Source organism: Triturus cristatus, chromosome 9, assembly GCF_964204655.1.
Source record: "Triturus cristatus chromosome 9, aTriCri1.1, whole genome shotgun sequence".
NCBI lineage: Eukaryota > Metazoa > Chordata > Amphibia > Caudata > Salamandridae > Triturus > Triturus cristatus.
Window position 1 is genome coordinate 767,674,321 of NC_140592.1, and position 12,798 is coordinate 767,687,118.

A 12,798-nucleotide genomic window follows, 5' to 3' on the forward strand; every position below is an offset into this window, starting at 1 on the left:
GCCGAGGAGTTGTGTCGCTGCAGGCCCGCATTGGCTTTGAGAGTCCTTACTATCACTATTTTAGGCCGCCGCCATCGAAAAGCTGTGCCGCTGAGTGCCCAACCCTACCTTGACACAAGAATCATCGCTATCGCTATTGTGGGCCGCTGCAGCTGAAGGGCTGCGCCGCTGAGTGCCCCCGCTAGCTCCACCTCGAGAGCCTAGCCAACTTCTGCGTGCGCCGCTGGGTGCCGCTTTCACGCCCGTCCCAGGATTACCGTGAGTGCACGCTGCGGATCGCCACCGCCCAGGAACTGTGGCCGCTGTGGGTCCGCTTGCCATCCCGCACCCTCTCTGAGGAGCTGTGTACCGTGCCCCTTTATATCCTAGGTGCCTTGTACATTGTGCAACACCGGGTCGCATAGACCCCAGCCCCGAACCAAGTTTGTTCCATCCGCACGCACAAGCGCTTTCATCGCTCCTGAGACAAATCTGTAATTACGTGCATTGTGGATCTTTGAGCATTTCCCAATTTTGTGTTTAAACTATGTAAAGATAACTATTTTTTCTAATTGCTTGTGGTGTCTATTTTGTAGCGTATCTCCTGCGCTATTGTGTATGGTCCTAAATGCTTCACACACTGCCTCTGATATAGGCCTGTCTGCTCGTGCTACGTTACCACAGGGTTGAGCAGGGGTTATCAAAGGATGTAGCCTCCTTACTCTGACTTAGGAAGAAGGGCCACTATTTGACATCGGCGCCAGCCACTGTCAAATAGAAAACCCCATTTCTAACAAGCAGTATATACCAGTGCCAACTGGTACTAGGGAAAGGAGACAGAACTGTGTGCAATAGTACGACTGCAGGGTTCTCGCTAGGGGGTAGAGCAAGAATTAGGATTATACTGTAGGGCGAAGTCAATGCCGTAACACCCTAGACTGGCTCTGGAAGATATAGATTTTCAAATTGTCCACAAATTGCTTGCGAAATGTAGCAATTTTTATACAAAGATGGGTTATTCAAGCCCCTCAGGAGATTATACCAAATTTAGCTTTTTTGTGGGGTGTTTCTCTATCCCTTACCACCAACATCACACCCCTCTACCAGTCCGAGGAAAAGGATTTCCACAGGAATCTTCATTAACTTCATGGTAGTTCGCAGACATTACAAAATAAAGGATGAAGTTAAACGGGTAGCTTCACACAACCTATTAATTTCCACGCCCCTACAACCTATTAATTTCCACGCCGCTTCAGAAAAAGGTTACATCTTCTGACATCCCCAGACTTAGAGCACTTTTCCGGCCAAGTCTGCCAACATCCCCAGAATTAGAGAACCTTTCACTCCATACATACATTTTCTATTGAAGATCACAGGAAAACACTGATGGATTTACATAAAATGTTAGTGTTATTCCATCTACCAGTTTTTTTAGTAAGCGATCAGTGATCACCCTGTGGGAGTCATAATGAAGAAAACAGATTCTGGGCTTTTGGTAGCAATGGTGATTCTCCTCCGTGTACTAAACTTTAAAACCTTGACCAAAGAAGAAATCATTTCATGTGAAGTTTTGTGCAGTTTCACCTAGACAAAGTTATAAGCATAACCTAAAACACAAGGGAGGAAGTGAAATAGACCTTTATACCTCAGCCTTCACATCAAATCTAGCACTCGATAGAGCTACAGGATGGGTACTAAGAGCAGCATTCGTCCTGCCTAGAACAGGTTCCTACTATTGGGAATTAACAAGAATATGCAAACCACTAAATCAAAGAAAGAAATCAGATTGTGGTGCTGGCTAAATAAACATAAATTTGATTTTACAGACTACCTTGGGCTCCATCAAGCTGTCTAGGTAACGATGGCCTGTTTCGATGCTCTGTGGCGTGGTCCGCGCCCACAGGGTGGTCCATGTAGGCAGAACGTCCCAACACAACGCTTTTTGCTGCACCTGTAAATCTAGGTCTTTGGCCATAATGGATCTCTCCTGAACTATGTTCATCATCTGAAATCTGGGGGAAAAGAAAACGGACCGATGAAGTGGCGTTGTAAAAAAACAGACAACAGAGGCCTGCAATCTAAGTCAACTACCAAAATTGTTGAGAACTTTGAAACATGAAAGTTAAAGTGAGTGGGCACATTAGACCTTATTTAATTAGCAAGGCAACATGCCTTGTGGAATGTAAATAACGAAATAAATAAAAATGAATGACTGGCTATTTTGAAAATCTCAAATTGAAGTAATTGAGTGAGCCTTTTTATGCTACACAAGTAACTACGCCCCAACTTTAAAACAAAAAGGTACAAACATGTAGCAATAATTTTTATATTTTTATTATTTATTTGTAGGTTGCACACTACAAAACTTGACTTTTTCTAATCCAAAAATGAATTATAAACATGCACTGGCGAACCCAACAGGTCTTTACTTTACAGTTCTCCACCATTTTATGATGGTCAGGGATTAGGCGGTAAGCCACCTTATCAAACCTAGCTGAGAGACTTAAAAGTAGCTTAGAATATAGTTCACCATTGTGAGCAGCAGCAAGCACAATGTTTAGCAGTGAAAGCAGAATAATCTTAGTGCCATGTTGAGATCTATACCCTAACCGGTGGCTATCCAGCTTTGGTGGCAATCCAAGTCGGACAAATTGTGATACTGGCACTCTCTCCAATATATCTGACCCCAGATAAGTCCAGCAATGAGGAGGTAGATGAGAAAGATGTCAGGTCAAGGGAGGACATTTTTAGGTTTTGACTTGCAAAAGATTTTTTGTGGACCAATAAAAAAAAAAGTATAGTGGGCTTCGAATCCACCTACTGCTTAATATTGGTTGGCATTATCGCCTCTGTCATTTGCTTGCTTCTCGATCAATGTTTTGCATTCCTGTTCTTGTTTTTGTCCCTCCCCTGGAGCATAACCTCTTTACCATTCTTTTGATTGAGCGGCATGTATCTTTACACTACTTTACATTTAGGGAATTACTTTTATCTATGTCTGTAAGCATTCCATGAGAGTGCATGTGTCTTGTTCTCTCTCATGTGCAGTTCCCTCCCCTCAAATACCCTCTCCGTTGTGCTCTGCATTGCTCCCTCACTTGCTCACTCCCTCACATACTGCTTTTCTCATTTCATACCCACCCCCATGCGACCTGCATTGCTCCCTTCTCCCCTGGCCTTGTACTTGCTTCCCCCGCGCTGGGATTTTTAAACTTTTTTTTTATTCTCCACCCTATACCGCAAGCTCATCCAATGCTCCCGTGCCCCCTCCCTCACCCCACTGCCTCTCTCCACACGCTCCTCTGTTGCTCAAACAGCCTCCGCAGTCTTTGAAAAATATACTTTTAAAAAACAATTTTGGAGGGTCCAGCAACTGTCATTTGCTGCCAGGCTTCTGCTTTCCAGTTTCAAGTCATTAAAAATGTTGTATATATACTTTTTTTGTATTTACCATTCTAACTAGCGGCCACCGTCTTGGAACGGTACATAAAACAAGCACTTGCAATGCAATCGGTCTCGCCTTTGGGACCTTATATGTATTTAGCTATGCAGCACATTAGCCTAGGTGCTGAAAGATCTACTGTTCTTTAACATGGAGGGAAAGTAAGCACTAAACTGCGTAACACACCAGGTATGGGAACACATGGAGAGAAATATTGCCTTTCAGCAGGAAACGGTATAGTCCAAAGCTCTTGTTTTAATATAGAATCGGGGCCTTCGGTGGTCATATCACTGAAAATACAAGATTTGAGAAAAATATTATTGTCTACGGGTGCTTGTGAAAGACAATTTCTATGGACTGGAATCTAGAGAATGCTAAAGTGATTCTGTTTTTTTACTGACCTCTGCTGGTTGTTTTCTATCACAAGAAAGTTAAATAGAGTCAGTTGCTAGAAAAATTTAAAAAAGAAAGTCCCTCAACAGAAAGCAATTCTGGTATTTTACTGACCTTTACTGATCGTTTTCTATCAAGACAGTTAAAAAGAGGCAGTTGAACCAGCAGAAAGCAATTCTGGTATTTTACTGACCTCTACTGGTCGTTTTCTATCAAGACCGTTTAATAGAGGCAGTTGAACAGAAAAAAAAAGTCCCTAAGTGGAAGCAGACAAGTCCTAGGGCTGATCTCCAGAGCCCACAAAGTACATATAAGTATATACTAAAGTATATTCAAGAGGTCTCGAATGCTCGAACTAGAAATTAAATGTCAACTGCATCGTTACGCGGGCGCGTGCTTCCTTGGTGACCCGTGTATATGTCATCACGCTTGCACTAACATATGGAAAAACGCGACCACTATCATCCTGTCCTTTTCCTTTTTTTGGCGATGCTGCGCCGAATCTTCAAAACACACTGGCAAAGGTCTTAGTTTAAAATTTCCTTGCCAGTGCTTGTTTATCATAGGAGTTAGTAGTGCGATCTTTAAAGTAGCGGTTATCATGCTCATTTAAAGCGACTACTTAATTCCGCACTGTGGAGTTCAATATAGAGTTGAATTTTTTTTTTCTACCAGTCGTTTTGGGGACCGAGGTTGATTTTTCATCATCAAGCTTTGAACTAGATTGGGCAGGCCAAGGCGAAAGAAGGAGGAGAGATATATTGGAAAATACTACCACAAAGGGAGAAAGCAAGGATGACAAAATAACCTACAAGAGTGAGATAAAGACAGGAAACGTAGGGGGTGGGATTACAAGCAAGAGGCATGAGGTGGAATCAACTTTAAGCAGCCTTGGTATTCATCAACTTTTACACTCCAAAGCGCCGGTAGTGGACTCTTAAGAAAAAAGTGGGCAATTTTTATTTTTTTTAAATGAAAGAAATATGCACTGTTAAATTAAATATTTGGGTCAGAAACACACCGATTAGCAATGCTGGTGAGGTGAAATCTTGCGATATACATTTTCTAATTTAAGCGTTTTGGCAGTGTGTTCAGAAATGCTGAAACAAGTGTCTAGTGCCGACGAAATGCAAAAGACTGATCATTATGAGGAAGCATTATACATGGGAGTATGTTTTCAAAATCCAGACGCTAAACCTGCGAAAATAAGACTACCAAATTAACTCTTTCTTAAAAGTATAAGCAAATACAAAGGAAAAACAGTTTTGCTGATTTACTAAGGCTTTGAACATTTTTTTATGTGATCCCAGGGAGACATCTAGTGGCCAGTTGTAAATATACACCTTAAGCTGTTAAAAAATAACGACCTCCGCAATTTATCATTTGATATAAAACACAGACCAGTATTAAATAATATGGTGATAAAAACAGATCAGTAATATACAATAAAAAAATATCAACGCATAATGCTCTTTCCGGCTGGTTAGCATAGGGTGAGAGGGATGGCATAACAGGGCCAGTTTGCGGAGATAATGTAGCCTAAGGGCTAGGGCGGTCGATCTCCAATCTGGGGAACCGGGTCTCGGCCATGACGCTTAACATCTTGTGATTCTGGGCAAATCACTTAATCTCCCCGTGCCTACAAAAAATGAATGTGTCTTTGTGTAACGTAACTGGTGCTCATGTAAAGCGCCCCTATACCTTCGGGTCAAGTTCGCGCTACAAAATACTATGGAAAAAAAGTCCATTAATTACCATGTGAATAGTAGATGAGTGGGTGTTTTTCACGGAAGCATTCCACTTGATGTCATAGAAAACGCGAGCAAAACTCAAGTTATCTATAGATTCTCTTTGAACCCAGAGGTTACAAACTTCTCATTTTGGATACCTAGCCCTTACACCAGTACCACTACAGCCATAATTAATATGGACATGAAATACTTGGTGTACAGCCTCGCACCCTCCCTGACGAGTCTGGTGGGTTCTCTGGCCATCTTATATATTAAAAAAATAAATAGTAAAGACCTAGCATCCTGTAAACCTCATCCCTTGTAAGTTGCAGCCCGTTCCCGAACTCTTTTCATATTTTTTTTTTAAAAGCCAACACTTGGAGGCCTGTAATTTTACACTTAACTCCACCTCTACGTGCCTTGCGATACGAACATGTACAAAGTGGAGTAAAGTGATAGTACATCTATTTGTATATTATATATGGTGTATGTACCTATACCTTCTTACCTCCACGATATTCTTGTTGTCGATATTTTTAATACAAGGTTATTGTAGCTTAATATTTTTGTCGCTGAAATTCGCAAAAATCTGTTCGTGAGACGTGTTTGGTGGGATAGTATTTCGTGTTTTATTATCAGTGTTTGGAAACTGGTGCAAGAATGGCAGAGTGATAAACTGGAAAGCAGATTTTTGATATACATCATACATGCATTTGCGCAGAGTGTAATATGATTTTTATCACCAGTATTGACACTCGGGTCGTGCCATGACACACAAGAAGCGAAGCTTCAAGTGAGTCATGCAGCCCATAAACTTATGCAATAAAGGTAATGACTAGCATATTATATTCTACACAGAAGCATAGATGATTCATGCCATGTCATTTTTTTCATGTAGATTTCTTTTAACAAAAGGTATTTAACCAACACCGGTGTGAAAGGGGTTAAATTTGTGAAGCAAGTTAAAATCATTTTGAATAAATATTGCAAAATTTAGGAGAGTAGCTTCCCGTGCAAAGTAATAATGACATACGATCTTTGAGGCAGTATAACGTGTTTCTCTCACGTCAATTTGCTGTACTGTTGTAACAAAAGCGAATTTTACCTTTGCGCTGTAGTAATAAATGTGTACACACTTGCTCTACTTTTGCAGACATTATATATATATATATGCAGGGGCGCTGTCTCCTCGGTTTATGTCGAAGACTGGAGCCTCGGATTCAGGCCGGTGACGGTGGTGGGCGCAGAGCTGTCGGAGTGTACATTGAACTGCGTTTTCATAAGGCTTACAACCTCTGACGACCCTTTCAATGTGCCAGTATTTGTAAAGGACAGTGTACAGCTGCAGAGGAGCAGAGTGAGGCACTTCACCGTCAGATGAGGGAGCTGGAGCAGCAGAGCCTGGAAGCCATAAACCATGTGAGGAAGGAAAAGATGAAGCTCATTGCAGATGACCTTGGCAAACTCTTCTTCGATTGTGTGGCCACTGAAATCAAATTTTACCTAAAAGTACAGGACAATTGTGGAATATGTATAGACGTGTGAGCAGAAGTGTACTGGCGCTCCTTTGATCATACTGCTGTGATAGAAATACTGTACACACTGTGACTGCTAAATAAGGAACCTGTCGCATCCAAGAAGGCGATTCTGGCAAACAGGATTCGTGAGGATCTGGGACTGGCTGGCCTACAGCATCGAAATGGGAGGAATGGATAAGGACAGAGGACTACATACCCCCAGGAGCCCTGTGATTGGTGCATGGATGTCGGACTGTCTAGCCATGGACGCTCTATTGTTTTGTATTATGTTCCCTGTGGTTCATGGGAACAGTGGTTTTGTTTAACTTTGAAGTGCTGCTAATTTGAATTAAAGAAAGATAGAGCATAATCCTCGCCTCCGAGTCGAGGGAGTGGAATTCGCTGCCTGTCGCCTGGATTCATCTTTTGGAGCTAATTGCACGCTGGTACATTTCCTGCGCTGTGCCTGTGACTGGGGAAAGGGCGCTGTTTGAAACTCGGACTGGAGTGGGAGTTTAGCGCACTCGGGACTGCGAGGACCAGGGTGCTGTGGGTGACGCTGACCAGCTGCACCTGGTCCTCTTCCCGACTCCTCCCCCAACACCTTTATTGCGACTCACGGCCCCCGCTTCGCGGGAGCCGCTCGAGGGAGTGGAATTCGCTGCCTGTCGCCTGGATTAATCTTTTGGAGCTAATTGCACGCTGGTACATTTCTTGCGCTGTGCCTGTGACTGGGGAAAGGGCGCTGTTTGAAACTCGGACTGGAGTGGGAGTTTAGCGCACTCGGGACTGCGAGGACCAGGGTGCTGTGGGTGACACTGACCAGCTGCACCTGGTCCTCTTCCCGACTCCTCCCCTATCTCCGCCCCCCCTCCGCTCTCATTAACATAGCTCCTCCCACACACGTTAGCGGGACGCGCGCGGGTCTAAGCGCGGGGCTAAGACCGGGCAAAGAGCGGGCCGTTTGAGGCCGTTCGAGTACGGGAGAGGCAGGGACAGGGCCAACCTTCTTTGTTGTTCAGGGTCCGAAGGAGAAGATCGAGGACTAGAGCATCCACCATGTCTGCCAGAGAAACCCGGAGCAAAACTGCGCAGGGCGCAGCAAGGCCCACAGGGACATTGGACTTATATTTTGCCAAGGCTGGTTCATTGCTGATCGATGATATAACAACTTTAGAGAGGCGTATTTCTCTTGAAATTGACTGGGTCAGAAGATCGTCATTGGGTCCTCTTACACACGCCACCTCCCCAGTTCAACTCCTAGATTCTGTAACTCCTGACGCTAGGTGCGAACTCGGATCTCTTCCACCTTTGGAGTCAAATACCTTACCTCTATCTATTGTTGACTGTGACACCTCCATCCCTGCAGATCTTAGCTTATTGCCCCTTCCACCTCCCAGGCTTTCCATGGATAAAGCCACTCGTAAAGTAGATACTGCCACTGAGGCACCTATAATCGATAGTACCAATACAACTACACATCTATCACAGGGAGATCGGGAGGGAGCTATTCCCAAAAGAAAAAGAAGGGTCCAAACCGTAGGGGGGCACAGGCCAAAGATCCCAAAGTTCAATTTAAGGGGAGAAGCAAATCAACAGGGCGCGAATTGCACGGGACAGGATATACCCCCAACCCAGGCTAATAGACCACCTAGCCAAAACATTATATCACGGGTGGAGGGTTTTACTTTTTCCCTTCTGGATATAAAATCTCTGATGAATGAAATGTTGACCCCCCTAATAGACCGCCTTGCAATTTTGGAATCACGCCTAACACAATTTGAAAAGGGAATTGACCAGCTAGTGGATGCTCACAAAACATCTAGTGTAAATATGAATTTCATGGCGGCACCCCAATTCCAACCCAGGGAAGGCTGTGATACACAAAAGTCTGTACATCCACATGCTCGCAGTCCATCGACTTCCCAAATCTCTAGGCCCTTGACTCAATCTTGCAAACCCTTGCCTTGTCCTGGTGATACGCCAACATTATCCCAAACACGGACACAGGGCCAAGAGAGCCGACACAGGCCAGTTAATCTTCCGCCTGAGTCAGCTCCGTACACAGTAATTCTAGCGGGTGTTCCCGAACTAAATTCACCAAGCAGTGAGCCAGTGATGGCCTTGAAAAACGAGGTCATTCACTGGCTCCCTAAAAACAGACCCCTCCCTTTGGGTATCAATAGTGAGGTCCTCATGGTGAGGAGACTTCCGTGGCTCGGGAACACCAAAAAAACCATTAAGGGTGACTGTGTACTCATTAATTTCAGGGACCCCTACACAGTGTCGTTTATATGTAGTTGCCCGCATACCACGACGGGATCTCCCATCCAAACCCTCCCCCTCTCATTTTTCTATCCCCCCACAATTATTCACCAAGATGAGGAAGGATGGGTTTCTGTATCTAGGAGGAACAGGGGTAGGGGACATGGGGTAGGTAGAGAAAATCTGACATTAGGCCTCCCCCGATCAGATTACGTTTTAACCCACAATCGATTTAGTAGCTTAGATATGGTGGATTGACCATTCGCGTCGGAGGGCGTTGGCGCTACGAACAAAAATAAAAACAAAGTAGTCCGCAGCCAATCACTATCATTGAAGGAGAAGGAGCACTCTCTGCACACCAAAGTTCATGCAGAGGGAGAATTAGGGACTACTCATTCAATATCCACTGCACCTTCTGAACGGATTAATCTTGGAAGTAGTCATGGCCCAAGACAACTTTGTAGGATGACCCCAGTAGAGGCTGTACATCTAAGTCCTTCCCTCGTGGCAAATAATTCCTCCCCCCTTAGGATTTTGTCCTGGAACGTGGCAGGTTTAGTAAATAAACTGGACAATCCGTCCTGGAGCTCCGTCATTGAGCAGAAAGACATCTGCCTGTTCCAAGAGACGTGGGCAAGAGAAGACATCACCCACATGGGATTCGCAACATTTGTAACACACGCATCATGGGGGGTAGAGGGCGCCCTTCTGGCGGCCTCGCGATTTGGGTCGCCACTGACCTGGGTTGCAGGGCCAATGTACTTCCGAGTAACACGGCAGATATTCTTGCTGTACTGTTGGATTGGCCAAATGCCCAAAGTCTTCTGTTGATCAATATCTATTCTAGGCCAACTAACATTACTCAGGAGTCACCGACTATCGCGGAGCTTGCTCTGTTTCTGAATGATATACCAGAGGGTACCCCCTACCTCATAGGAGGAGATTTAAATTGCCACTATGAGCCCCTCTTAGGTACCATGGAAGGCCTGGCTATGGAGGAGGATCTCCTCTGGCATATACCACCTTCGCAGGCTCCGACTCCTAAAACTTGGTCCCCTTTGGCCCTACAGATTACCTCCCTAACGCTGAAATACGGCCTGCGGGCATGCAACGGAAGGCTTAACTCTGATATTCCGTCAAGATGCACCTTTAATAGGCTGGGTAGGGAGTCTAGGCTGGACTATATTCTGGTCCCTTTGCCCTCTTGGTTGCATGTTAAAGATTTCTGGGTCACCAACAGGGACGATAGCGATCACAACGCCCTCGAATTAAATTATAGTCATCCCGGCTCCACGCTTAGGGGGGAACAAAGGGAGGCAACCGAGGAGAGCTTGGTTCTTGGAAATAACAGGCGTAGAGTAAAGTGGGAATCATTATCTTCCCATTCGGCCAAACTGCCCAATCTTTATGCAAAGGTAGTGCCCGTACTCGAAAAGGTGGAGGCCCTTGTAATGAAAGATATTATCGTGGATACCCATTCCCAACTAGGTCAGCTACATGCCGCCCTTGCCCAAATCCTATCCGAATTTCTAACCAAAAAAATTACCAGCTCCAATGGAATAAGATCCAGTCCTCTCTGGTATAATAGTGCCTGTCGTAAGGCAAAAACTGACCTTCTTAGATTAATTAAAGAAGGGAAGGGCAGTGAGGATATCAGGGCAAGCCGATCGGCATATAAGTCTCTGACCTCCAACGCCAAAAGCGAGTGGGAACACGATAAATGGATTAAACTTACCAACTTCCTGGCCTGTGCGGACTCGCGCAAATTCTGGCGCTGCGTCAACACAGGCTCTGAGGAGCTGGTATCTGCCATAGAACCCAATATTTCAGCTAAGGCATGGCAGGACCATTTCCAATCCCTTTATAAATTACCTGAAAGTCCTAGGGCAAAGTCTAGCCAATCCCACCGCCCCCTCGTGATTGGCGAGCCGTTTACACTTAAGGAGGTACGTGCTGCCATCCTTGGACTCGCATCGGGAAAGGCCACAGGGCTAGATGGTTTGCCCGGAGACCTGTTCAAGCAGGAACCACATATCTGGTCCCCCTACTTTATGACTCTCTTTAATGCCATTCTGGGGGGCATGGCCATGCCAGGTACTTGGCTGGGCGCAGAGATTGTGCCAATTTTCAAAAAGGGCTCGCCTCTGTTCCCAGCCAACTATAGACCTATTAGTCTTATAGACGTACCACAGAAGATCTTTGGCAGACTTATTCTAAATCGCCTTCAGGAATGGATTGATGACTCGGAGATCATGAGCCCTTATCAAGCAGGTTTCCGAAGAGGCGTTTCCACCACTGATCAAATCTTCCGTTTAAAGCTTTTATATTGGAAGACGGTGCTGATCGAGGGCGGCAGCCTTTACACTGTTTTTGTGGATCTTCACGCCGCCTTCGATCTAGTGCCCAGGGACAAATTATGGGCAGTGCTAATGGACTCGGGGGTCCCGACTGACATTCTCTCAATCTTGAGAAGACTGCACCAGGGTAATGTTGCCAAGGTTAGATGTGGCAGAGGAGGCACTCTATCGGACGCTTTCCCCGTTGACAGGGGGGTAAGACAAGGATGTGTCCTTGCTCCGGCCCTTTTCTGTCTTTTTGTCAATGGGGTTATAAATCATCTTAGCGCCCTGAGCAACATCGATGCCCCAAAGCTGGACGGCAGCAGGGTTCCTGCAATTATGTTTGCAGATGATACCCTGCTGCTTTCCAAATCCCCTATGGGTCTGCAACGGGTCCTGGATGGGTTCGCGAGTTTTTGTGTGGATCGCGGTTTGGAGATCAATGCTGCTAAAACCAAATATATGATCTTCAACCCGCCCTCCACCACACGCGCGAGCCCTATCATAGGGTCCTCTAGACTTGAGAAAGTCTACACCTTTGAATACCTGGGGATAGTTATAAACCAGTCTATGACCTGGGACGCACACAAAACAAGGGCAAACATCAAATTGACACAGTCTGTGGGCGGTATTGCCAGGATGACCAAAGGACTGACCTATAGGCCCTTAGGGCCTCGCATACAAATCTATAAAGTACAGGCCAGAGGTGCAGTTACTTATGGAGCTGAAATTTGGGGGCTCACGCCAACGCAAAAGCTCCAGGTAACGGAGAATACTTTTCTCAGGCAGCTGGTAGCCTTGCCTGTAAGTACACCTCTCCTGCCACTCAGACTAGATTTGGGTCTAAGACCGATTTCAGAGGAGCTGGGCCTTAAACCCCTAACCTTCTGGTGCAAAATCTGGTCTTCGCCAGAACTCTCTAAATATAGAGCAGAGTTGAAAGAGATTTTGCGTCTTTGCAAGAATATACAAATTCCTTGGTTAAATTATATAAAGCACACCTGCGAGCTACTAGATAGATCAGATCTCTGGCACAACCCTGGAACAGCATGCCCCAGGGTCTCTCGCAAATTAATTTCGAAGGCTTATTATGATCATTGCCTACGTGATGCTATATTAAATGTGCGGGAGGG

General features: G+C 45.2%; 1 protein-coding gene across 6 annotated transcripts in view; it reads right to left on the reverse strand.

Moving 5' to 3' along the window:
• The window catches only part of KIAA0586 (KIAA0586 ortholog), a 622,715-nt gene that overhangs the window by 151,340 nt on the left and 458,577 nt on the right, over nt 1-12,798 (reverse strand). For 3 of the 6 annotated variants that reach the window (XM_085626123.1, XM_085626121.1, XM_085626119.1), the window contains exon 27: nt 1,808-1,991. The exons of 1 other annotated variant lie outside the window; for it this stretch is intronic. In XM_085626123.1, the coding sequence (XP_085482249.1) occupies nt 1,808-1,991 (184 nt within the window). The remainder of the gene's footprint in view (nt 1-1,807; nt 1,992-12,798) is intronic. 2 more of the 6 variants (XM_085626122.1, XM_085626120.1) reach the window with 1 other exon arrangement.